We start from the raw sequence: 25,513 nt of genomic DNA, 5'->3' as shown, positions 1-25,513 counted from the left end.
TTTGTCCCGGCTCTGCACACGAGGCCTATCGGCTTAAAAGGAAGGATACCTTCGTGGAGGGTATCTGAATAGGAATCAACTGGTACACATCTTACATTAGGGAAAATCACAGAAACTAGCCATTAAGTCAGTGGTATTGAAGAGGGTTAAACTCCCAGTATTCAGCAGGCTTAACCTCTTGGCTATTTGTGGGACTCCTATAATCGGATTTTGCTTGTAATATTATAATATATTGTTCTGTGCGTACGGGTTCGTAATAGATTGAATACACAAGTCTGATGAAAAGTTAATAAAATTTATACTTATCACAAGAAATTAAACAAAATAATGAAATTTTTCTTTACAGATATTCATACAATATCACAATATCACACAGTAGTTATATTTTAAACTACTGAAACGTTAAATAGAACGCAATTGATTCAGTCTTTTCGAAACTCAACCGTGATAATTTTATTTCCAACACAACCTGAAACAAATAAGCCCATGATTGTTATTTCTAATTCAAGCTTTCTTTTCCAACTCCACGTCTTAATTTAATAGAGGGTGAAAGCGAAGTTTATCTACGGTAGAATAATATTGAAGTGAGCTTTTTACTTAGAACGTCTCGTTTCAAATGCATAATTTTGCATCTTGAACTTTTGAGAATTCATTTCTAAACTAGTTGGGCTATGTTAACTGTTTAAATGAAAACTCGAATCTGAATACGAAAATTAAATTATAAGGTATTTCTTCCGCCTTCTTAGCATGCCTTCGTGGTGTAATAGTCAGTTCACTCGGCGCGTATTCGAGAGGTCCGAGGTTTGAGTCCCGGCGAGGGCATTGCTCATTTTTCATGTCTGCTGCTTCGAAATAACCTAATGTCTCTACAGTGGCGCAGGAACTAAAAAAGGTGGTGGATGATGATTCTTCACCTCCAGGATTTGGGGATTGGTTTCCCTAATCTCCAGACGCCCTTTAAAAGGAGCAGTATGGAAGGCATTTCTCCCGCCTTCTTAACGTGCCTTTGTGGCGTAGTGGTCAGCACGCTGGGCGCGTATTCGGCAGGTCCGTGGTTCGAGTCCCGGCGGGGGCATTGCTCTTTTTTCATATCTTCTCGAGGTCATAGATTTCAGTTATTTTTGTCATTCTACAGTTTTCAGAGCAGGAAACGTGAAAAATCAACTATTCCCTCACCGATATTTGAACTATAGACTCTCTAGTTAGTTCCTGAACGTGTTACTGTGTCCACCAGCAGATCCTCTACACGGAAATGCGATAATTCCTGATATACGGAGATACAAAAATATCATTCAATTATAATAATAAATGATGGGAGAACTATTCTGCAGTTTTTTGGGAAACAATGTCCGGTAACATTTATCTTGCTTAATGGCAGTGTTTCGAAACAAAAGCGGGAAGCCTTTTTATAGAGCATTCCGATTTTATTTTAGAACAGAAGAGTCAGTGCCCATGTAATTCGCGATTACACTTGTTTGACATGACATTAAACACATCTGATCCTTTCTGTACATACATTAAAATTTGCCATTTTGCAACTTGATCACTGGAGCGAAACGAGTTGAAAGACTACCTTATGACTCTTCTCCATTTTTTCTTGCGAACGGTGGTTAGATCCGTGTGAAAAACGATCCACTTTGAGCAAAAGGCAGGCTTTTAAAGCTCTTTCGATATGTTCATGTTTACAAAGTGCACCTAGGAATGGTCTCTTTGCGGCTGTGTGATATAACAAAAGAGTGAATTTAACTCTTTTCGGACGTTTAGGATGGAAAACATGCAAAATAGGCAGTTCAGTGAGGTAAAGAAAGCAAAACGTCGTGACTTTGTGGGCTGAGATTAGTTCTTCAAATGCGAAAGGGGTCAACGACATGCATGGCTATAATCCTCGGCATGAAGTATTGTTATGTTTGTGGATGTTTCTGTATTTAGATTTTATCAAAAGCGCTTTGTATACATCGGAAAAAAATATTTTCCTTATCATTATTTTTACATTATTTCGCATAAGAAATAAAATTTCAACAGGCAGTAAGTAACTACTGATTATCAAACTTGCTCGAAACTGTAAAGTTAAGATACTTTTATATGAAGATAACAACAATGGTAAAATTTCCAATGTGAAAACTTTAGATCACTGTCTGATACATGTAAAGAGGTTTGCCAGTAAAAATTTTAAAAATTCGAAATATGTTAAAAATAAAAGTTTAAAATATCGTGAAAGTTTTTACAAATTGATGATTCTGTACAAGTTACATAATATACGTTCATTAGAAGCATATTTTATGAATTGCAACCAAGCTTCAAATTATCATAAGAATTATGATTTTGATATGTTATGAATTAAATGTCCTTCTTCATATTCCTACTTCATATGTCTTCAAAATTAAGGTGTTTTAACTATTAATTCTAGGGAAATTTATCAGAGTTAAATGTATTTTAAAAGTTTGAATAATTCAATATTTGCTTTAACTTCTGTGAAGTTATTTTAATTAAATTTGAATAAGCGTGTTTAAGCTTTGAATGAAATCTTGCAGCTCATAATTATCATCTGGATTAACTATAAATTATTCGTCTATTTAAGTTCATTTTCTTAATAACTCGGTAATGTAATCGTCATTTATTTAATAGATTATGACAAAGTACATAAGGATGATCTTTCTAAGGGATGCCTTTTCACGGAAGACTTCCTGTAGGAATTTAGCTAGTATTTACATTACACATTCGGAAAGACGCAAAACGTGCATTAAGCGATACCGTGGTCCAAGCTTCGAATCGGGATCAAACTATAGTGCTTAACGGCCTTAGTTTACTGGTTAAATTTAAATGATAACCAGCATGAGTCTTGCATTTAATTAGCTTAATTTAGAGCAATTATGCATGCAAAATAAATTAAAGATCTTGCTTTATGCTAAATGATAGCAGTCTGGTAGCTGCCTATTTGCAAATCATCCTCCATAAGATAATGATTTTATTTCCAGCAATGGCAAGACTTAATGTAGTTGCTTGTATGATAAATGCATAATATGTATGATAAATGCATAGATTAAGATAATGCAGCAGTTTAAAAATTTCGGACATATTCTGCAAACGATGTTCATAATTTTAATAGTTTTTCAATTAATAATAGCAAAGTATACGAGGGCATTTTGTCTAGAAGGGGATGCATTCGTAAAGAACTTTCTCAGAAAAACTGACTGATGTTTATGCTATAAGCTAATGTTGATGTTAATATTCTATAACCATTCGTTTTGACCAAGAAATCACAGATAACGGCTGCTGAATAAAAATTATCCTCGAAAGCATTTGGTTGAAGCTATATCTCAAATATTACGCATACTAGCTTGAAAGTACAAGACATAACATGTCAATATAAATCATAATGATTGTATTGCTGATTGCTAAAAGAGTAATTTCAAAAGAAACGTTTATAAACTTGTTTAATCAATTAGTTTTTTAGTTTCCAAATCTTGAAAAGGATTTTTTTAATAATGATATTAAAATTAAAAACTGTTAAAATAACTATTTTTTCATTCTTAATTTTTTTCTGTGTTAATTTATTGTGAGTTAATATTTAATCGTTTAGTGAATTGGCTCAAGATTCTAGTAAATATCTTCTTCTTTAATGAAATTATACAACAATCTGAAAAGTGATACAATGCATTGTGTTTCGACGCAAAATGTCGTTTTCAAGAGTCGTTAAAATTCAAAATCTTCGCTTACTCCAACCCTAAAATACACAAATTTATATTTAAAATTCTATTCAGATATTTCCGTATTATTGATCAATTTTTCACACATTGATTCTAATTGCATTCTGAAAAGCAATTTCATCTCACTAATATTAGTGTAAATAAAAGCTAATTTTTCCTAAAAATCTAAAATTATATCACATTTGCTGAACCCCATAGCTCATTTAATTTTGGTCAATTTATGTAGGTTATGAGTTGTTGCTAAAGAATTTCATTTAAAAGTATTTACGTTAGAATTAGAATATATGAATTTATTATTCAATAATTAAAATAACAAAGAAAGAAACTTTAAAAAGAACGTTGCCATTGCATGTGGAAGTCATAGTTCTCCTATTCATATCAAAGTTATAGAGGGCGCTAAATTACAATCTAGGTTATTATTTTTTTTTTTTTCAATAGTTGTAATGCGAATTTAATTTTCACTAGACTACGCCAGTAAGTTTTCATTTATAGATATTTCACAAAAGCGTATTAAAATCGTAATTTTATTTAAATTTTAGGAATTATAATAGAACCTAATACTAATATTCTTTGTAAAATATATGTCCTTATCAAACAACTGCATTTGATTAATGTCTTTTCGAAATTGTTTATTTGCTATTATGAAACATTTAGATAAAACCGTAACGACGTTGGCAACGCACGAACGTTCTTTTTCAGCAGTCAGCCATTTAATTATATTAACTAAAGAAATCTTGCGTATGGTTCGCACTTTTGCTTTGCCTGCGGTGGAGACAATTACTTTTAAATCTAAAAATGTGCCAATTAAATGCAACTAAAACTGTTCCGTCAAAAGGAATAATTTTGCCCAAAAGAGCTGAAGAAATTAAGAATTTTGAGCTTAAAATTAGATCAATTTTGAGAGTACTCTGCTACATCGAACTGTTCCTTCTTCTTCTTGCTTGGATGGTTATACTGAAGATAGCACAAGGAATAACAGACAAAATACAATATACTTTACGCCCTGTGATTTTGCAAACTAAACCCAGAAATGCAAATGCTCGCTCTATTGCAATTGCAAAGTTCCAAAACAGAAACTTGAACATGCAAGGAGGTTATAAACCGTGATTTTGATAATTTATGGCAGGGAAAAAAATAAACGTATATCGTTCGTAATTTCCTGAAAACCAAGATAGTTACCACTTCCGGTAATAATATTTATATTTATAATTATTTCTTCTTATTAAGTTCCTGAATAAAAGCAAGAAAAATGCTTTAATATTGATAATGAAAATTTTGTAACTTCTATTATTTGCAACAATTAATAAAATATTTTGCTTCTGTTGTATATTACTTTAAAAAAAATAAACAGTCATTTTCTAAATGTCTCTGAAGAAATGTACGTACTATTTTTATTCTTTACCTTTCTTAAACCACTTTACTTCCATCCTAATTTTTTTTATGTAAAATTCTGTAACTGTCATAAATATTTATTCGTTTTTAGCTTTAAAATTTATTCTTCACAAATATTATTCCTATTACGTTGCCAGTATTTTTAAATGCAATATGACAAAGGCAAAAATTTTTGCCTCAGAAGAAAATGAAAATATATAAATGCAAAATATTTGTGGAAGATATGCTAACTACAAGTGTGTTAGTATATTTTTATGACAAAATGTTTAAAACTTGTTTGTGAAGTGGTAATTATTTTTATGATAAACAAATATTTCGTAGTTTTTGTTAAAATACTTTTACTGTAGCAATCGTACATTATAATAGTTAAAACTAAACTTTTTAACTTTATCAGAATTCAAGATTTTTTTTTCCTTTTACATTTTCATTATGTAAACTATGAATGTTATACTATTATACAACGCTTAAATTTTTATTAAACACTCGATTAAAGTCATTAGCTTTAGATTTTGTTGTTCTCAGAAAATGTTAAATAATTTGTAAATAAGGCTGAAATTTTAGTCATTTTAGTTTATATATATATATACATACACACAAATGTACATAGGATAAAATCATGCAAATAAAAACAACTAATTTTAATTTGGAATATTTCTAAACTAAAAATTGTAACTGCTTATAAAAAAACTCTCTAAACTAATTTCAAAATTAATCCATATCATATGATTCTTGCATGACGCAAATGTTATCTGTCTGTAACAAAAACATCTCCCAAAAGAATGCCTACAGTTGTCTGTTGCTGTAAAATTAAATCCTAACTCATTATTTTCAGAGGTATTTTGAAAAAAATCAATTGAAGTTTCCATTATGATGCATTTAATGACGAACTGGCGATATATGCTTTAAGTAAAATACTCGAAATAACACTCTTTCCTCATTTTGAAATATTTTTCATCTTTCCCCTAATTTAAATGCATAAGGCTTTTATTATAATGACTATCTTCATTTATACGTACTGGTAAGAGTGGATCACGTGATAGACATACAAATGTTTCGCAGTGTCAACCATGAGCAAAAACGTAGTTTCATTTCAAGGTTTACTTCAGAGCAGATGATGTGAAAAATGTGCAATGCTGTTTTCGCGATTCGATCTTGCTAGCCGAACGTGCTTCCAATAACACCGAGTAAGGTACGCTGCAAAAAGGGAAAAATTCTTTCCAACTTAAAGGCTGACTGAGAACGTAAGCACCCAATCGCCAAATCCGAGTGATGACACATTATAGTCCACCGCTTTGTCGTTCGGGTGTCATTGCAGAATCATTAGGTTTATTTCAAAGCATAAGGCGTGAAAATATGCAGTGTCCTTCCAGGGATGCGAACTTAGGACCGCCCAATTGGCTAGCCGATCGCGCTTCTACTTAACCTCGAAGCGTGCGGAAAAGAGGGTAAGATAACATTTTTCACTATTTTATTTTATACACACTATTTTATTTCCAAATAGCTAAATCAAATAGCATTGGCAACTCACAGACTAACTTAACTGATGAAAGACATAATTCTGTGAAAAGATTTCCAAAGCTAGGAGTAGTAGTGCTCATTAAACGCATAATTTGACAATTTTATAGTATTAATCACATAGAATAAAATTTCCAATAAGCAAAATATTCAATATACGTTAAGTAAAAAATAAAGACATTACTGCCTAAAATTCACAAAGGTAATTAGTACATTTTAACGGAACAGGTAATAGTTAAAATGAGCAGATTTTATTTTGTTGTTTATATTGCTTCCTAAATTGAATAACATTTAGAGAGTATATAATTTGGGTCAAAAATATGGTTAATAAATGATCTGATCTAGTTTACTTTGTTCTCGAATATCTTGGTGAACTTTTTCAAGTATAGGCATGGAACTTCTATTCCAGTTTTTACAGCTTAATAAACATTTTACTAATTAAAATTTTCCATGGATCGTATAAAAGTCATATTTTGTATTTTTAAAATCTTCCTGTCTGCTTTGCAGAAAGTGTGCACATAAGATTCTCCATTTTAATTTCAGAAATTTTATGACTGGAAGTTCAGCTGCATTACTAAAGCGCTTCACTTTCGAAAGCTCTATTTTGAATATTCTGTACAGCTTGATTTAGAAGTGTACGAAATAATAAAGTGTTCATTGTTTCTTTGTTTTCATTTTGTTTTCAAGTGAGGTATTTCCAGCAGAAAATCTTAATGATACTTAAGAGATATCCGTGCCAGAATCTCTTGAAGTGCATAGGACTTCTGTATGAAACAAGTTGTATCTCAAGTTTTAGAATGATCTCCCATCGGTTATCGAATCCTTAAATTTAATTAAAATTGAAGTTTATATTAGGTTAGTTACTTCGTCATGCCAGGACTATCTCTCAAGGGAGACATGGCTTCCTGGAATTTTTTCAAAGAAAATTTGATTGATTCCTAAGATAAGTTGGCTGCTCGTCGGAATTTTAACCTGAGGCGAATTAGAAATGTTTAGAAGTCTTATCTGTTTTCAGATTTCAATAGAACTTTGGTTTTTCAAAGAAATTTTAGTGTATTTCGTCAAACTCTAATATAAAACTATTTTATCAACAAACATATTTCGTTCAATTTTTACTGATTGTCTTCATTTAAAAGGAAGAAATTAAAATAAGAGAATAATTCCCTTTTTCTTTATTTTGCTAAATACTTCTAATTTCTCTTGTAATTTATTGAACTATTTAAAATAGAGATAGAACGAATCCTAAATTTGCTCGAATCCGAATCGGTATCTAAATGTATTTTTAATCTATCGAATCTCTATCATTCTTCATATAAAAATCGGATTTTAAAAAGAAACTTTTAAAAATGTTAAGAATAAAAAACAGTCTTTCTAAAGCTTTCAGTTAAAACGTTCAGCAGTTTTTAGGTTAACTTTCAAGAAAATGGACTAATAAAAACGCTAATATTCGATTTTTTTAATCCTAAATCTTTTTTCAGGACCTTAGAGCCTCCAAAAATGACCCGGAATAATTTTCATCTGTAAAAAGAAAGAATGGAAACTTATTTCAAATTATCTTGTAATTTGATTGTACAATTTTGTACAAATGAGTATATTCTGAGGTTCAAATTTGTCTAAATATTCCAGTTGGTGCGCTTTTTTCGTAATTATTTTGGTAATTAGCGAACTTTCAACGTAACATTAGAGGCAACAAATTTGAAAAGGGCTTTAGATCCCCTTTAACCCTTAAATGCATGCATTATTATTTTTAAAGTCAAAAATACATTAGAATTAATATCAACTAAAATAGGAAAAATACTAAAAATATCTAAACTAAGTTTTTATTCCAATTTTTGAAAAAATGTTATTCACTTTTTCAAAACAAAATATGATAGGCAAATGTTTAATAATAGGGATTGCAATTTCCGACCGAAAGTTCAATACCGGTATTTGATAATTTTTAGAACTTAATACCGGAATACCATTTTTATACCGGTAGTAGGAATTTTGGAAAAAGAAAGAAAACACGGGCGTTTCTTTGTTTTATTTGCCAGTTTTATTAGAGAGAATAAATATATAAGTTAAAAAATCATTTGTAACTTATAAACTATAGCAGTATATAACGAATCACAAAAAGGTAATTAAACAAGGAACATCTTATGTATTTAAATCACAAAAAAGTGTAAATATCACTCACTATTCAGTCTGTGGTACTATTACAAATTTTTAAAATGTGATCTTAAAAAACATAATGAATCAATTGTACTGTCATTAAGCCTGAAATGTAATTTTGTGCAAAAATTACCAGCTGACGAAAACGCTCTTTTAATATCTACGCTAGTTGGTAGTACTGTTAGCAATGAGCGTTATACTTTTTCCAAGTATTTACTTCTAAATCTCTCATTTTCAAATAAATCGATTTCTCGTCGGATGGTTTTTTGGATATAACTGATTTCTGTGTATTTGGGGGGGGGTTGAAATTTTTTTGGTAATCCCTAATTATAATTTTTGTTCAGGAGACAATTTCTTTTCACTATCGATATCGACATTAGTATCATCATCGATCGTCTTCGACAACTGCACCGAATTCTTCTGAATGTGGATAGGTTTGTGGGTAAAAAAATTTTTTTTTAATTTACTATAAACTTGATCAAATTTGATTTGGTTAGTCTCTTTTCTTCTTTTTCATTTTTATTTTTAAAATCATTATAATTATGCAAATATTGTAAGACATTTCCTATTTCGGTATGCCTTTCTTCTGTGCGATTTTTCAATGTAATATAAAATTCTTCAGATAGTGATGTGTGCCGTTCTTTCAGTGACTGCAACAGGAAATTTATTGTTGCATTAGCTGTTAATAAATTAGAATCCTTCCGACGCAATGTCTCCACATCCAGTTTTATTGGAAGTAGAGCTGATGCAGTTCTGTATATGAAGTCGAATTCACTATCGGAAAAATTAATTTGCAGAGTTAGGTCGATTTTTGCTTTTTGGATTGGATTTTTCAGTTTCAAAAATTGTTCCGTCATTAGAAGCTTTAATCTCCATTGTTAATCTTAGGACGGCTAGGAGTAAGTTGGGCTTTCACTTTTCATTCAATCGGAATAACTTTTGCATTTTATAAATGCTTTATTATTACAATGAATATATACATATATACAAATCATTACGGAACATTCTTAACCTTAATCACATTCCCTCGCTTTCCGATTCTCGATTGCCATCGTGCGCCCCCTGTCGGCGGCTTTTCTACAATGCCATCTATCGGCTGATAACATTCGGTCATTCTGACCTGACAATCGTCCCGATTGTTCTGAGTACAAATCAATTTTATAATTAATACATTTTCTACTTCAACTCTTATACACAATACTTAGCATACATATTACTAATACACTAAGAAGAATTCACATTATACTAAAATTTGATATGTTAATAAACTTACTCAAATAGTTTCACATACATAAATTCACATATTTTTTGATACATTAGCATAATAATCGAAAATTTTCTGTAAATCATTACTAAATACGTGATATATATATGAAATAACTAAATTTTTATCAGTCCTAAAATGATTCAAAACAAATGTACTAAAGTCTTTCAGCTAATGTTCAAAAAAAGTTCAAAGTCAATTAATGTTTAAAAGTTCAAGGTTTCTAAAGTTTCCTATCAGCAAACATACGTAGATAAGCAGACACACACACACACACACACACACAAAGAAAAGATATCACCTTAATCACAGGAGAGAGCACTTCCATCAGTCCTTACAAACAGATCTGATTAGATTCCGTTGAGGAATCAAGCTTGATAACTGGTCAGTATCTTGATCGTCGCCGTCGTCATCATCATCGTCAGAGCTGGGATCGCACCTCCATGGCTTCAGCTGGTTCACATGAGCAGTGGTAGTGAAGTAGCTACCTCGATTCTTCGCTTCTAGTTGAGTTATTCTGTAGGTATCGCTAGGTAATATTTCGGTTATTATAAATGGCCCTCGATATTTCGGGCGCTTCCAGTATCTATCAAACATTCGATCGGTTCACTGTCGTTAATTATTGCTTTCTTCAAATACGTTGAAATGTCAAATCACATCATGATTCATCGCGACACTATTTTGATCTTTCATTTTGTCATTCTTCATTTCTTCGCGACTCTCTGTCTGAAGCGGGAGGCATTTGGCGTGACAAATCAAGCTAGAATGTTTACGCTTACATGTCAAGCAGCGCTCTTTTTATTTAGATAAACGGACCGCGTGACTTTTTTGCAGACATAAAATCATCTCCCGTTCCGTTTCAAACTTTCTGATTTCTGTTCGCGTTCCTTATCACAATTTTCGGAACTGTGCTCAGAATTATTGCAAAAAATGTAAATTTTCTGAAACAGTGCGGTTGCGTTAGGAATCGAATCTTGCTGCTTCCCTTTAAATTTCTGGAATCTATTCCCTTTTTCCAAAAATTTATTAAGTGACAATTTATAGTCTATGCTTTTAAATGATTCACTATTTTCCCTTGTTTGTCGAAACACAAATGTTTGTTCTCGCGTTTCTATTTCTCTTCTAAGAAATTTTAGTAATTCTGTTACATTCCAAGAATCGTCTTTTTCATGCTGTCTATAAAAATCTAGCACAATGGAATCTGGAATAAGTTTGGTTAGTAGCAAAACAACAAACCTCCATATGAATTCAGTTAGACACCAAGAGTTTGTAAACCTCGTACTTGGATTTTTATCGTGTCGTATAACTCCTTTAACTGTTTCAAATACGAAGCTGATTTTACTGCATTTAAATTTAACAAATGGTTAATATAAGATCTTACAATAATTTCTTTTTTCCCGTATCTTTCTTTAAGTAATTCAAATGCTAAATCATAATTATTTTCTGATATCAATAGTCCTTGAATACTAATTAAGGCTGGTCCTTTCAAGCAAGCTTTAAGATAATTATATTTATCTACTTTAGATTGTATAGTCATTAGGTTAATTGGAAGCAAAAAAGATGAAAAATATGCAACCGCCTTCGCCGGGAATCGAACCACGGACCTCTGGAATACCGGCCCAGGGTGCTACCGTTACACCACGAAGGCACGCTAGGGAAGTAGGAGAAATACCTTATAAGATAAGCGTTCGTTACTGTGAATCGCATTATCAAACTGTGACAAAAATTCCTGAAACTTCTCTAAATTACCCTCAAACGGTTCTACATGAAGTTTCGGCACATTTATTCTCGGTTTGTCTGGTTCACTATTCGAAATAAGTGAAGAATTATTCTTCAACGCCAAATCTGCCTTATTTCTATCTGAATTCTCAAGATAATTCTTAACTTTCGATTTCGTGTAGATGATACTTTCTCTGTATTCCTGATTATTCTCGACTTCTGTTTTCAGATCAGATACTTCAGGAATTAAAATTCTCAATTCTTGATTTAACTTAAATATCTGATCTGCTTTTTCTTGTAGATTCATATCACATTCTTCTAATGATTTTATATCTACAATATCCTGTTCCAATAATTCAGATATTTTGTTAATTACTTGTGTTGTTAACCTTCGTAAAGTTTTACGTTTCGTTTTTGCTTTATCTAAAGCTTTCTTTGTATTCTCATCCATAATATTACCTAATAATATAATTCTATACTGCTAATACTGTTAGAATTATTCTACAGTTCGCATGCATTCAAATCTTTAAAAACGAAACTTACCCCTTCTTGCACGTTCTTGGTACGCGAGTCATTCAATGCGTGATTGCATCAATCATCCCGCTTCTAAAATGTTAGCTTTAATCTCCGTTATTAATCTCAGGAGGGTTAGGGGTAAGTTGGGCTTTCACTTTTCATTCAATCGGGATAACTCTTGCATTTTATAAATGCTTTATTATTACAATAAATATATACAAATCTTTACGGAACATACTTAACCTTAATCACATTCCCTCGCTTTCCGATTCTCGAGTGCCATCGTGCGCCCCCTGTCGGCGGCTTTTCTACAATGCCATCTATCGGCTGATAACAGGAGTAAACTGCTCCAACGTGTTTTTGAATCTAATATTAACATATCTTCTGTTTTATTTTCAGTCACTATGTATTTTTGTAATAAGGCGTTTTTTGTAGGGGAAAACATTTAGAATCTAAACAGTTTTTCGAACTTTATTAATTATGGGAAGCAATTCTTGATGAATTAATATTTCATCCTCATTAACACTATCTTCTTCAACAATCACATTATTATTATCTTCATTGTCAGTATCACTCTCACTCTCTTCAAAGTCGTAATCAGAAGTTTCTATATCCACAGTATTTGAGTTCTTCTGTTCTTCATTTTTTTGGGTATAATACATCTAGTATTACTCCTAATTGAATTCTATGAGTATAGCACAATTGCTGATTTGCACCAACCTACTTTCCAACTTTTATAATAACCGTTGCTCCATCAATATCTTCTACTGTAGTTTATAACAGTTCTTCTTATAGTGTTAATCGATGGATAATGATTTTCTTAATTCAGTAGAAGTGCAAAACACTCGAAATGGCAAACCATCTAATGTTGTCATTTTACTTATAATTTCATCCAAATTATCTTTTTTTAAAAAAAATAATCTAAAATGCCTGATGGCTTGGGCTTAGAAACAGTGCTTAAATTTGAATCTTCCTCGCAATTAGATTCTTTCTGCTTTAACTAATTTGTATCATGTTTCCTTTTTAAATGTGTATGGAATCCACTTGTACTTCCTCCATTCACTTTAATAACTCTTGAACAGTTTTTACATTGTGCCACCATATTCTTTTCATCATATAAGTAATGAAACCAAACCGAAGTATTATAAACAGATTTTTTATGTTTTTAAAAGTTATTCTTATTTATTATTTTGGGTTTATTAATTATGAGTATATAATAACTGAAAAATATTTTGAACCCTAAAGTATGATATGCAAACACAATGTGAATAACAAAATCACCAGTTAAATATCGAAATTTTTCGAAATATTACGCACTTTCTTCCCAACAACCTTGTTTTCACACATACGAATATCAGAATACGAATTCTGCGCGTGTGCAGTATCGCTCTGAGCTGTAATAGGACAGGACACTTTTGGCCCGCCTCCTTGGATGATTCACATATTGTATCACTTCTCTAGACTGTACGAAGCGACTTTGTATTCACAGTCTAATTAATTTCGCCCATTAGGAAGACATAAAAAAAAACATAGTACTATTTTGCTATGTTAGCGACCCCTGAACATATAGTGGAGACAGTTTAAAAAATTTATAATAAATACCGAAAAAACGGTATTTGAATTTGCGAATACCGGTACTGCAAAATTGTACAAATGGCTCGAAATACCGGTATTCGGTATCCCGGTATACCGGTATTGTAATCTCTAGTTATACTATATGCAGTAAGCTAAAATTTGTGTTTCGATTTGATTTGCATGATTACGAGATTACGTAATTACATGATTACGTAAATACGAGTATGTTGCCAAATGGCAACTACATGCATTTACGGCATTACATGCATTTTAAAGTCAAACATGCAAATGGCACTACATGCATTTTAAAGTCTTTTTGCCGGTTGTTTGAGAAGGGACTGAATGTATTTACGGATATTATTTATAAGACTATACCAGGTTTAGAGGAAGTAGTGAATGCTATTGTCCCCAAACAGACTCCGAAATGCGTGATGTTATAATCAACGCTTTCGTCAAGAAAACAATTTTATGGACAATTTTATTATAGGGCAAACATAACGGTGCCTTTTTGTGCAGTTTAACATCTTTTGCGTGACTGCCTTTTCTTTTTTTTAACAATGCAGTCATTTTTACGTACCACAAGATTTAAAAGCTATAAAATGACATCTCACACAATACAAAGGGTCAAAATTTATCACAAACACACAGAAAAATGCGTAAACAACAGCAGAAATCTGTTGACTACCTATTAAGCCAAGTTAAACAAAAATTTAAGTCAATTGAGAAGAAAATACGAGCTCTATGTCACACAAGAAAAGAAAAAGAAAAAAACCTGAACACTTTCAGCTCTTAACGATCGCCCAGAAAGATTTGTTAAGATTTTTTACCTCGCAGTGTAGCAGTCTGCGGTTGGCCTTTCTCCTGCTAATCCATTTTTTTAGCATTATTATTAAGCACCATTTTCTTCGCACTTACTCAATATACAGAATTTCCGATGCACCTTTAAGTGCTGGCATATATAATTCTGTTTTTTTTTTTTTTGTCTTTTCTCGGTCCATCATATTAATCTTCAGTTTTCTTACTAGGATGTCTTTACAAAACTTTTTTTTTGTCTTTTTGTGTGTTTATATTATTTATTAAGTATCATGTCTTCTCGCTTACGCCATATAAAATTTGATTCAACAGCAAAATCACAAAATATTTAAAAACACCATATATTTGGAATTTCCAATAGACAGTCTCGAGCGCTGGATATAAAAGTGTTTTATTCCGTGCAGTGTTGCCACTGCTCGCTTTCAAATAGTTGAGTTTGTTAATCAGAAGTTCGTTAGAGTTTTACAAAATATGCGAAATCTGAAATGTTCAAGTAATCGGCTTGTTGAGCTTTCTCAAAAATTCTTAGAATCAACTCTCAAATTTTCTCAGTAATCAGTTTTCTTATATTACAGAACTACTGAGCTTCTCAGTAGTAGGAGAGTCTACAATGTTAAAACGAAAAAGATGAGGCAATCGTGACCAGTTAACATTCTAAAAGTCGCAACTGCAGCCGCATGAAGCGAGGCAGGAAAAGTTGTGGTCTAGAAAAGAGTATATATCAAGATCTGGTATTTGAAACATGCAAAGCTGTATCATCAAGAGAACACCTGGAAATCCTAGCTATTTCCAATTTAGCTGAATGGAATCGCAATTTCACAAGGGGTGTGTGAAGAACAGAAGATGCCTTCTTGACAAGAGAATCAGCCCTTTCATGTCCCTCAGTGCCACAGTAGAAGGGAATCCGCTGGAAGGGCATTAGTAAAATTCTCAAGTAAAGTCCTACATCTTAGGACGCCGAGGTTCTCAACCTTTTCATTAGAAGAAAGAGCCTGTAGTGCAGAACAGAATCAGAAAGGATCACAACTTTATTAAAGGTGTTTTGTCGTATTAAAAGTTGTTCCATTGACATAATCAAAGTGAATCGTGAAATTTCCAATCGGAAGGTGAAAACAAACTAACAAAATTCTAAAAATAAAAATATATATCTCTCAATAACGCCAGGTATGGGTAGGCCTTTCGGTAATTGGGATCATTACGAAATCCCAGTTACACTGTGTTAATTGCCTGTGTTTAATTCCAGTCATTCATCCTTAACTTTCCGATTAAAATACCTTTTCCCGCGTTTAGTAAACATTTTTTAAATTTTATATGGGTAAACTCATTTAAGTACACAAATGAGAGTTGATATAAATCGTACTGCTATAAAGACTGAAATCTAATGTTCGATTCACTAAAGCCAACTCCGGCCCCTTGAGAAAAATCAGAAAGCAAATCATCAGTATACACATGTAACCAGTTATCGGAAGGGTAACGGTTATGGATGGTCTCCAAAGCTATCGCCCGTAAGGCTTCGGGAGGAAGATCCAATTTTCTAATTTGCTGAGTTAAATCCAACCTTACATCGAGATCCATGTAATGAAACGGGCAGAGAGGAATAAGCAACTCAATCAGAAAGTCATTAATAATTTGGTAACATTTACTATCACGAACACATTGTATAAAATCTCTCTGAATCTTCGAACTGCGTTTTGAATTAAAATCGTAGTCAATCCAAAAGGCATCGTTTGGAAGCCTAACTAGCTTGTTATACAAAACAAGAGCCCTTTTTTGTATCATATTAATTGTGGGATCACATTTGATCAAAAATTGTAAGGCCAACACAGGGGTAATTTCAACTCCACCAGTAATCATTCTTAGAGCTTGGTTCTGAAAGATCTCCAAAAGTCTTATCATTAACAAGAAACAGAGACAAGCACTTCAGTACAATGATTTAAGACCGGCTGGATGTAAATATTATAGGTTAAATTTAGGGTGTCTCTGCCGCAGTCCCATTTAACACCAGCCAGCCTCTTGAGAATTGGAAGCCCTTTCTAGCTTTATTAATTACATCCTCTCTTCGTGCCTTCGTGGTGTAACTGTAGCACACTCGACGCGTATTCAAGAGGTTCAGGTTCGAGTCCCGGCGAGGGCCTCATTTTTCATGTACTCCTGCTTTAAAATAACCCAATAGTTTTTAAACTTGTTTTCTTTTTCTAAAGAGGTAACAGTTGAAAACAACAAGAAAGGAAACTTTACAATTTAAAATTATTTATGTCAATAATAAAATTTTACAGCAATTAATTTATCAGAACTTTAAAATGTAGCCATTGACTTCGAAATATTTATAATTAAATTTCTGTTTTTTAATAATATATATTATTTATTCACAGCTTTGGAGCAAATCCTTTGGAGAAGATGCCTTTTTATTTTTTGAAAGTTGCTCCAATAGTCTTTTTCTTCTTTGAACTGATTCAATCCCAAGAAGGTAACAAAAATTTTATTTCTTTCTTGACGGAAATACTTTCCTTTTTTACCATTAAAAATAATTTTAAAACCCGATAATTTTTAAATTGGGTATTATTCAGTATTGTTATATATAAATCCGTAATAAAGAAATTGCATTTAATAAAGTGTAATACACACGTGTATTTTACACTGTGTCTACAAAGCACTTTACCTGTCCTTTATTTTCACACCGTTAGTCGCAGATATATACTTAAAGTAACAGAAATGTTTTAAATGACGCAAAGATTCACATTTGGTCAACTTTGTGAAAATTAACGAAATTTAGCTTTTTAGACGGTTCTCCGGTCTTTATAGTTATCTTAAGAAAAATGTTATATTCCCTATAAAAAGTAAAACGCAAAAAATTTAATTTCCGTACGACCAAAATTAATCGAGATATTTAATTCCAAAATTTGCTGTTACTGACGTCATTTCCAGTTTGCAGTGAAGATCAGTGTATAAATAAATTAGGATAATTAGAAGTTGATATTTTTTGTGATTTACTAATGTCTCTATATAATTTTGCTACATTTGATATACCGAAGGATTTTCATCACATGTAACTAATTCATAAGTTTTCAAAGTATAAAATTACATTATGAACATTCTTATGAAGTTTTATTACTTTAGAATCCTAATCTTGTAAACGTAAAAAATTCATTAAAAAAATTATTAGTCCAAAGGAGCTTTGTCCCCCTGAAGGACTATTGTTTTCGTTTTGCGATTTTGCGTTGGTTCACTATAAATGTCCGTTTTACTTTTCAAACTGTTGCCATCAAATGTTAGAGTCCTGCATTATATCTGAAGAAATTACATAATCAAAAATCTGCATAAATATATATCTATTTCTCGCATTGTGATAAAATAACGGTACATAGAGATATCGAATTTTGAATGACGTAATTCTCCTACGATTATGGGCATGTGGAAGCCCAAATTTGAAATTTGGAATTTATTTTATGATCGATTTCATATTTTGTAAAACTTTAACGAATTTTTAATTAACAAACTCAAGGATTTCAAAGCGAGCAATGGCAACGTTGTACAGAAAAAACATTTTTATCTCCAGCGCGCGAGTCTCTCCTGTATCGGAAATTTTAAAACTATTTTGCGATATTGCTGTTGAACTGAATTTTATGGTCTAAGTGCGAAGAACGTGATATTTAATAAATAAATGTAGCGCACAAAATGTTTAAAAAACGCTCCTTTGGACGAAATTTAAAATCTGAAACCTTTCAGATTCCCCCCCTAGAATGCGAAATCAATAACTTCGTTCTCACGTGTTACCTAATAAATGCTGGTTTTTATAATTCCATTTATAACTTAGTTTCTTCATATCTTATCATATTTAATCTTTTGCTACTGATATGTGTATTAAATTCAAGTTTAATTTACATATAAACTTGCCTTTAGAAGTAAGAAAACTAAGAAAATTTGCCTTTGCTTTAACTAAAGCATAATAATTAAGCAAAGAACACTCATTTTTCTCCGCAGATAGGGAAAAATTTGTCTATGCTTTTAGGTTGCGGGAGAAAGGAAAGAAAGAAAAAAAAATGCCTTTTACCTCAATCAGCTGACTGCATCCAACGGCACACACTTTCACATTTTCTAATATAAGATTCTGTAAATACGATAGCCTTTATATATCTATATATATATAGAGAGAGAGAGATTAATATTTTTCCTAAATAATCTGCATAGTAATGCTAGTCGCGTTATCTGTAAACATCAGAAACCTTTAATTAAATGATATTTTATTTTTAGGTGCGTAGGAATTCAAACATTTAGCTTTTCAACTTGTAAATGATTCAATTTGTAAATGACCCCTGATTACAGATTTCTATATCAAATTTCTCATACAATTTTTTCCCTACGAGAATCAAACTTTTTTTGCTTTATTTTTCATGACCACTTGTAAATGTTTCTAAACATAAGTATAGGATCAAAGAACATGTAAAAAGTTAAATTACGTTTACAAAACTGATTTCTTTAAATTTAAAAATGACCGAAACTTGTTTCGTATAGGATCAAAAGAACATGTAAAAAGTTAAATTACGTTTACAAAACTGATTTCTTTAAATTTAAAAATGACCAAAACTTGCTTTGCTTTATTGAAGATACTTTGTATGTCGAAGCATATATATCTCAATAATGCCAGGTACGGGTAGGCCTTTCGGTAATTGGGATCATTACGAAATCCCAGCTACACTCTTTTGCCTGTGTTTATTTTAAAGCAAAGTTGTAATGCTTTATTTCAGAGTAATGCTGCGGTTCTTCGTTACTCTGTTTCATATTTATAACCTAAGCTACACGAATTAAGCAAATTTATTCGCTTTAGCATGTAAAACTTTCTTTACATTTATTTTGATAGAACATTGAAAAGTTTTCGGGTTTTCCAAATTATGTGAAGTTTAATTTCAGTCATTCATCCTTAACTTTACGATTAAAATACCTTTTCCCACGTTTAGTAAACATTTTTAAAATTTTATATCGGTAAACTCATTTAAGTACACAAATGAGAGTTGATATAAATCGTACTGCTATAAAGACTGAAATCTAATGTTCGATTCCCGATGAAATACAGTGAATCCCACTCCAGATATTTAAATGTCGTGCAACATGAAAATGAGTTTTTTGACACCGCAGAAAAAGTATTACTGTTTTCATTACAGAAATTTCACATAGCAGAAAAACGGAAATTGTTGCCACTTCACGTGCTGAAAATATTTGTTAAAAGTCTTCTGCTCAAAACAGTCCAATTAAAGAATAAAATGTTTTCTTTATTAAATAAATGTAAAAGATTATATGAAGGACAAAGGTTAAATATACTATAGCAACAAGAATCAGTGTAAGTCGTATAAATTCATTAAGTAAGTTGCATTAAGTTTCGTAGTTTAAAGGGAACATCTTCTTCAGCTGCGGAAGTGAGCTTAGCGAAAAGGAAAGCGTGTAATTATCCGATACTTATAGACAGCAGATAAAAATTAGAGAAAGTTCCAGCTAAGGAAATGAACAAGACCACTAACGCAATCAATTTACAAGAAATGAAACCAAGATTCATACCTTAAAACGAGGTCATGGGCCCACCACTGAAAAGTACTACTTAGCAGTGCAATGTTTTAAAAATACTGCATGTAAAAAGAGTACCTTGATAATTTATTTACACATGTTTTCGGCGTTCCAAAATTAACCTTTTTTTTCGGTCCTGCAGGCAATGATTTTCAGTGTGACTGTATGGAATACTGGGAGTGCGTGGGACAAGGCGGGGCACCTCTTGCCTACTGTGATTACTCGCACAAAGTATGCTGTTTCTTTGACTCCAACGTGCAGAACGTGGGAATCCTCCCCAAGAAAGGCAAATTGTCCTCCTGCGGGCAGAAGGGAGCGGACAGCGGGAAAGACGGCGTCTCAGAAGCCGGAGAATGGGCTTGGCATGTAAGTACTCGAAACTATATATAAATCTACTGCTGTTGGTGACACATAAAAGCACGTAATCAAATATCTGACTTTTTCTGATGACACAAAAGATTAAAATGAATCACTGCCCAAGCAAGAAACAGCTAGTGTTAAAACTTAAAGATACTTTTTTTTTAAGTTTACTAAAATCTCTTAAAAAGTGCTTGTAAACAAACTAAATATATTTGTTTTGAGGATTAGAATTAAATAATACAACATTAGCCAAGGACAGGCTAAACTGTGAAGATATTATAAATATAATGTAGCCATATGAGTCAGAAAATGTTATCTTGCATTAAAAATTAGAAATATTTATACATAAATAAAATGCCATTTGAATAATAAAAAATAGTAAGTTTGTTATGTAGCAAACTGACTTCTGGGAAGGCTAAATAACTCTTTATTTATTATAATATAATTAGTTTGATTCCCATGAAAGAAAAGACAGATAATTTTGTTGTGACATAGTGGCCTTTTAGGGGCTTTAAAAACTAGATAAATAAAAGAAGTTGGAATAAAGGATCATTCCCCTTTTTAGTTCTTAGAGAAAACATTCCCAAGTAGTTCTAATGAGCCGAAAGGTTTAATACTCCGTTGCGGCTCCATGTAAATATGGACATTGATCTGAAATAAATGCTTCTTTTTATATGAACGTCGACTAATTAGTAGGTCTAAAATTAAAGAACCTGAAATATACAGAAAAATGTATTTGTTGCAAGCTAAATGTAAGAGGTAGCTTTGAAGGAAAGTTTCCTTTGTAAGTACGACTCCATTTTATTGTTTGATTTGCTTTTGGACTGATAAAAATGTAAAATGTAGACAGACTGTTTATAAGGCCTATTATTTCCTTAGTGTCGTTTCATCTAATGCTCTGGTATCCTATACTGATAAAGGGGAGTTAAAAAAAGGCGTTGAAGAAAAAGTGTGTTGCATAATTTTAATTCCCGTGTGATTCTATTTTGGTTTCAAGAAATTGGTGTGGCTCTTCGACCAACTCTTCGACCAATGTAAGATCATGGGAATCTTAATTTCGTCAAAAGTCAAATTCGATTCGTAATTAGGTAAAATAATAAATAAAGGAAATATTATCAACAAAGGGGAAAAATGCCAGAAATGAAGGAAAAATTATTAAATGAGGATGCTTTGGGGAGTTTTGGAGGAATTAAAAAGAAACGTTGGAAAACAGGAACGCGAATAAGAGAGAAAAAGTGGATAAATGGCAGATAGAAGTAGGCGGAATACTGGAGTGAACTGAGTTAATTTTTATGAAATGAAGAAAGATTAGATGGATCGGTTATCCCAGATTGATAATAAAGATGCAGCAAAGTACCGATTAGATTTCCCATTTAATGATAAACATCAGAAATTATCTTCGAGATTGTTATTTAGTGTGTATTGAAGGAAAGGAAGTAAACGTCTTCTTTTCTTTCATCACATACTTCCAATTTCAACTTAGATTTAGAGTTCCCGCTTCCGACTGTGGCATTTGTAGGACGATCCATGTTAGGCAATCCTGTCTGTGATATTTTAAGAGTCTGTCATAGACATGTTTAGTGTGATAAAGCAGATGAATCTACTGCAACGAGAAAGAACAGTTTTCATCGAGTACCACTGTTCTACTGCGGATACCACTTCTCCAACGAAAAAAACTTTCGAAACCGCTATAATAGTGAATGATGATGAAGGCGATCTACTGCTACCAAAAAGGACAGTGTTCAGAATTACAATTTATACCATGAAGTACCATTTTTAATCTTGCTCACTGCAGTGTTTGAACGGATTATTCACCTAGCATTGTGCATTTTCCACCATATTTAAATTTTCCTAGAACCTCTGACGACGGCTCATGTAAGTATCATCTTCACCTCCTACGTAGCTTAGATAATTCTTAGAAATTTTAACCTTTTAACTGTATATCTAAATTAAATTCTTAACATATTTTTATAAATGGTGTTCGGTTCCAAGATTAAGTGTTAATTCAATTTTTGAATGCTTTATTTATGATTTTATGTTTTTTAAGGAATGTAATAAATTAGATAATGGTATGTTTCATATTTGTGCAAAAACTTCAGGAAATATGAAAAGGAATAATTATGTTGGAAATATTTGTATTATTTATTTGTTTCCCAATGTTAAAAATCAAATACGTATTTTATCATTTCGAATCATAATTGAGCAATAAAATCGAATAAAAGCTATATTTCACAAATACATCGAAAAAGCAAGCTTTAAATATTTTCTTAATAAGGATATTTTTTATATTCATCCTCTCTATTTATATAAATATTATTTACACGCTGAGAGAGTGCAAGTAAGTAATTCGCGTTCGATGAAAATTAAACAGCTAAACTATGCGTCCAATTCATTTTAGAATTTCTATGTATATTCAAATATAAACTTTTAAGTCAGAATTACTAGTGAATAAAATTTGGTGCTTGAAAGCATCCGATTAAATTTTTTTCTCTCCTACGCACTTTTTCGCTTCGAAAAGTAGAATTTATTTGCAACTCTCAGATTTTAATATGGTAAAATTTAATGGATTTTTTGGGGGGAGGAGGAAGGCAGGAGAGCCTGTGATACCTGAGAGAAAGGAAAAGGTTTCTCATACTTATCGGTTTCTTCAGCTTTTTCATGCAATTACATAATATTGGAAATGAAGCATATGCGACCAAACTGCGGTTTGAGAGCCGTATGTTTGTCCCGCTGATTGCAGCTTGAGTCGTAACAAGCGGCAAGTTATTTGAAATCAAATTCTAATGAACAAATATCGCACTACAGCGAACCTTTTTGACGCTAAAATGAACATAAGTAGAGTCCGTCGAAGTTTATCGGGCCGTTACATTACGTGACGTTATGTTACGCAACTATGTCACTTACATCTGTGCGCTAAGACAGGTTTTGCCGTTGCACAAGAAAAATCTTGAATTTATTCTTCCACGCAGTCTGCAAATAACCATTTCCAAAGTATTTTGTCATTCCAAGCAGTATAATGTTCTTTATTTACCTTACAAATTGTAATCATATTTCTTAAGAAACTGTTTGATTTAAATGCAATAAACTTAGTTCCAAATAGCTTATATCTTTGTTTAAATTTTCTTTGTTAATGTATTTAACTGATGTACTTTAAAATACAAGTGATTTATGGCGTATCCAGTTGATTATTTCTATGAATGTGTTCAGAATCATTGTAATGAATAAAATATTGTTTCTGACAGCATATGTTATGTACTACCTCGGCAGGTGACAGGTGACGGAGGACGGAGACGCCTGATGTTTAGCAGAGGTAAACAGGCATATGTCCCGCGCCCTCCCCTATCTAGTGGCAGTAACTCCCATGAGCCTCATGAGGCCACCTCGGGAGTTTATTGAAGAATTTTACGTAATTGTACATGGTTATACAGAGGCGTCTTAAGAATACGTTAGTTTTGATCGATAGGCGAATGATTTGTTACATCTTGGTTTGTTAGACACAGTTAAACACTAATTACAGCATATACATACACATACAAGTACATACACTTGCACATATAAAGATACATACAAAACACTTGTAAAACACATATAAAAGCACATATATAACACATATAAAACATGTAAGCACATTATAGAATAATAGAAATTAGATACTAGTTTGCACACACTTATACAAGTAAAACACGTACTTATAATGAAACATAATTAATATCGTTCTTTGACTTGGTACTAGGGCAAGTATTCGATGAGCTAAAAAAAAAAAATTCTCGAAACTATTAATTGTTGAATGGTCTCGATATATCTGGACTTAGATAATCTACTATTAATAAGTTCTGGATAATTAAGACGTGTCATGCTATATAAATGCTACGTTACGCCTGATGCCATTTGTTATCCAGTTGAACTGTTGAGTCATGGCTGTTGAATTTTTAACTGTTGATTAAAGTCTGAAAATGTTAGTCGAATATATTTTTTTCTGAATTTTGTTTGGAATATGATCTTCAAGATTCAGGAGTTTTAATTATATAACACATCATTCAAAAAATCCATTTTTTAATGAAATAACTGCCTATTTTAAAAACTGTTTTCTAAATTTACTTTTCATTGGACGCAACCTTCATATTTTGATTTAATCAAAAAGTTTCAATGTTAAATTGCTTCTTTTTATCAGATCAGAAAGATTTGGGGAAATTTCGGATTCGTCCCGCCTGCACTACATTTGTATCATAACTAAACTGATTGACAGATGCAGAGAGATATCTTACTTTGATGTAAAATAAAACATCGATTAACAGACCTCTAGATTTATTTTTCTGACTTTTTAGTGCATTTGTATGTTTTATTTTTTCATTATTTATTGAGGCAAATATTTTAGAACCATATCTCTTAAGTTTCGTACCATGATAAAGGACTTTTAACTAGAAACTGGTTTATATATCCGTTACACCATGGAAATTAATGAAACCCCATTCGACCAGTTCTTTCTGTTGACGGAAACCGCATCCGGAATGAATATCAAGGTTCAGTATTCTTATCTACCACTAGCACTATTTCAACTGAATTGCAGAACTTGAGACTTCGTACAAGTGAAGTTGAGAAGTTTGGGGAACTAACCTGGAAAAGCTGTTATACTTTTACATGCTATCTAACATAACGCGTTAATATCCTTTTATGGGATATTTTACTATAATCTCTTTCTTTAAAATAGGCACTTCAAGGCATTTCGTACCCTCCCCATTTGGGATCGTAACACGTGTCGTTCATTACCTCCCAGCACTTTCAATCTTCATCTCACTTTAGACTATAATTCAACTCAGCTTTCATGCCTACTCTATTCGCGTAGCGAAACGCTCTAAACAAAAATAAAATGGGGAGAAAAATGTTAGAGGACTCGACCATCTGCCTCAACTGTCGTTACCATGACTACGACACACCCCAAGAAGGA

The 25,513-nt window shown here is 32.1% G+C and overlaps 1 protein-coding gene across 1 annotated transcript in view; it reads left to right on the top strand.

Moving 5' to 3' along the window:
- Positions 1 to 25,513, top strand: part of LOC118199844 (chymotrypsin-like protease CTRL-1) — a 60,539-nt gene that overhangs the window by 20,734 nt on the left and 14,292 nt on the right. Inside the window, exons 2-3 of the mRNA XM_035371706.2 lie at positions 17,025 to 17,119; positions 20,351 to 20,574. Of these exons, the coding sequence (XP_035227597.1) occupies positions 17,050 to 17,119; positions 20,351 to 20,574 (294 nt within the window). The 5' untranslated portion in view covers positions 17,025 to 17,049. The remainder of the gene's footprint in view (positions 1 to 17,024; positions 17,120 to 20,350; positions 20,575 to 25,513) is intronic.

This window comes from Stegodyphus dumicola, chromosome 12 (genome assembly GCF_044657685.1).
Source record: "Stegodyphus dumicola isolate Sdum_Otavi_A_Nest chromosome 12, ASM4465768v1".
NCBI lineage: Eukaryota > Metazoa > Arthropoda > Arachnida > Araneae > Eresidae > Stegodyphus > Stegodyphus dumicola.
This window is presented reverse-complemented; position numbering and strand designations above follow the sequence as displayed.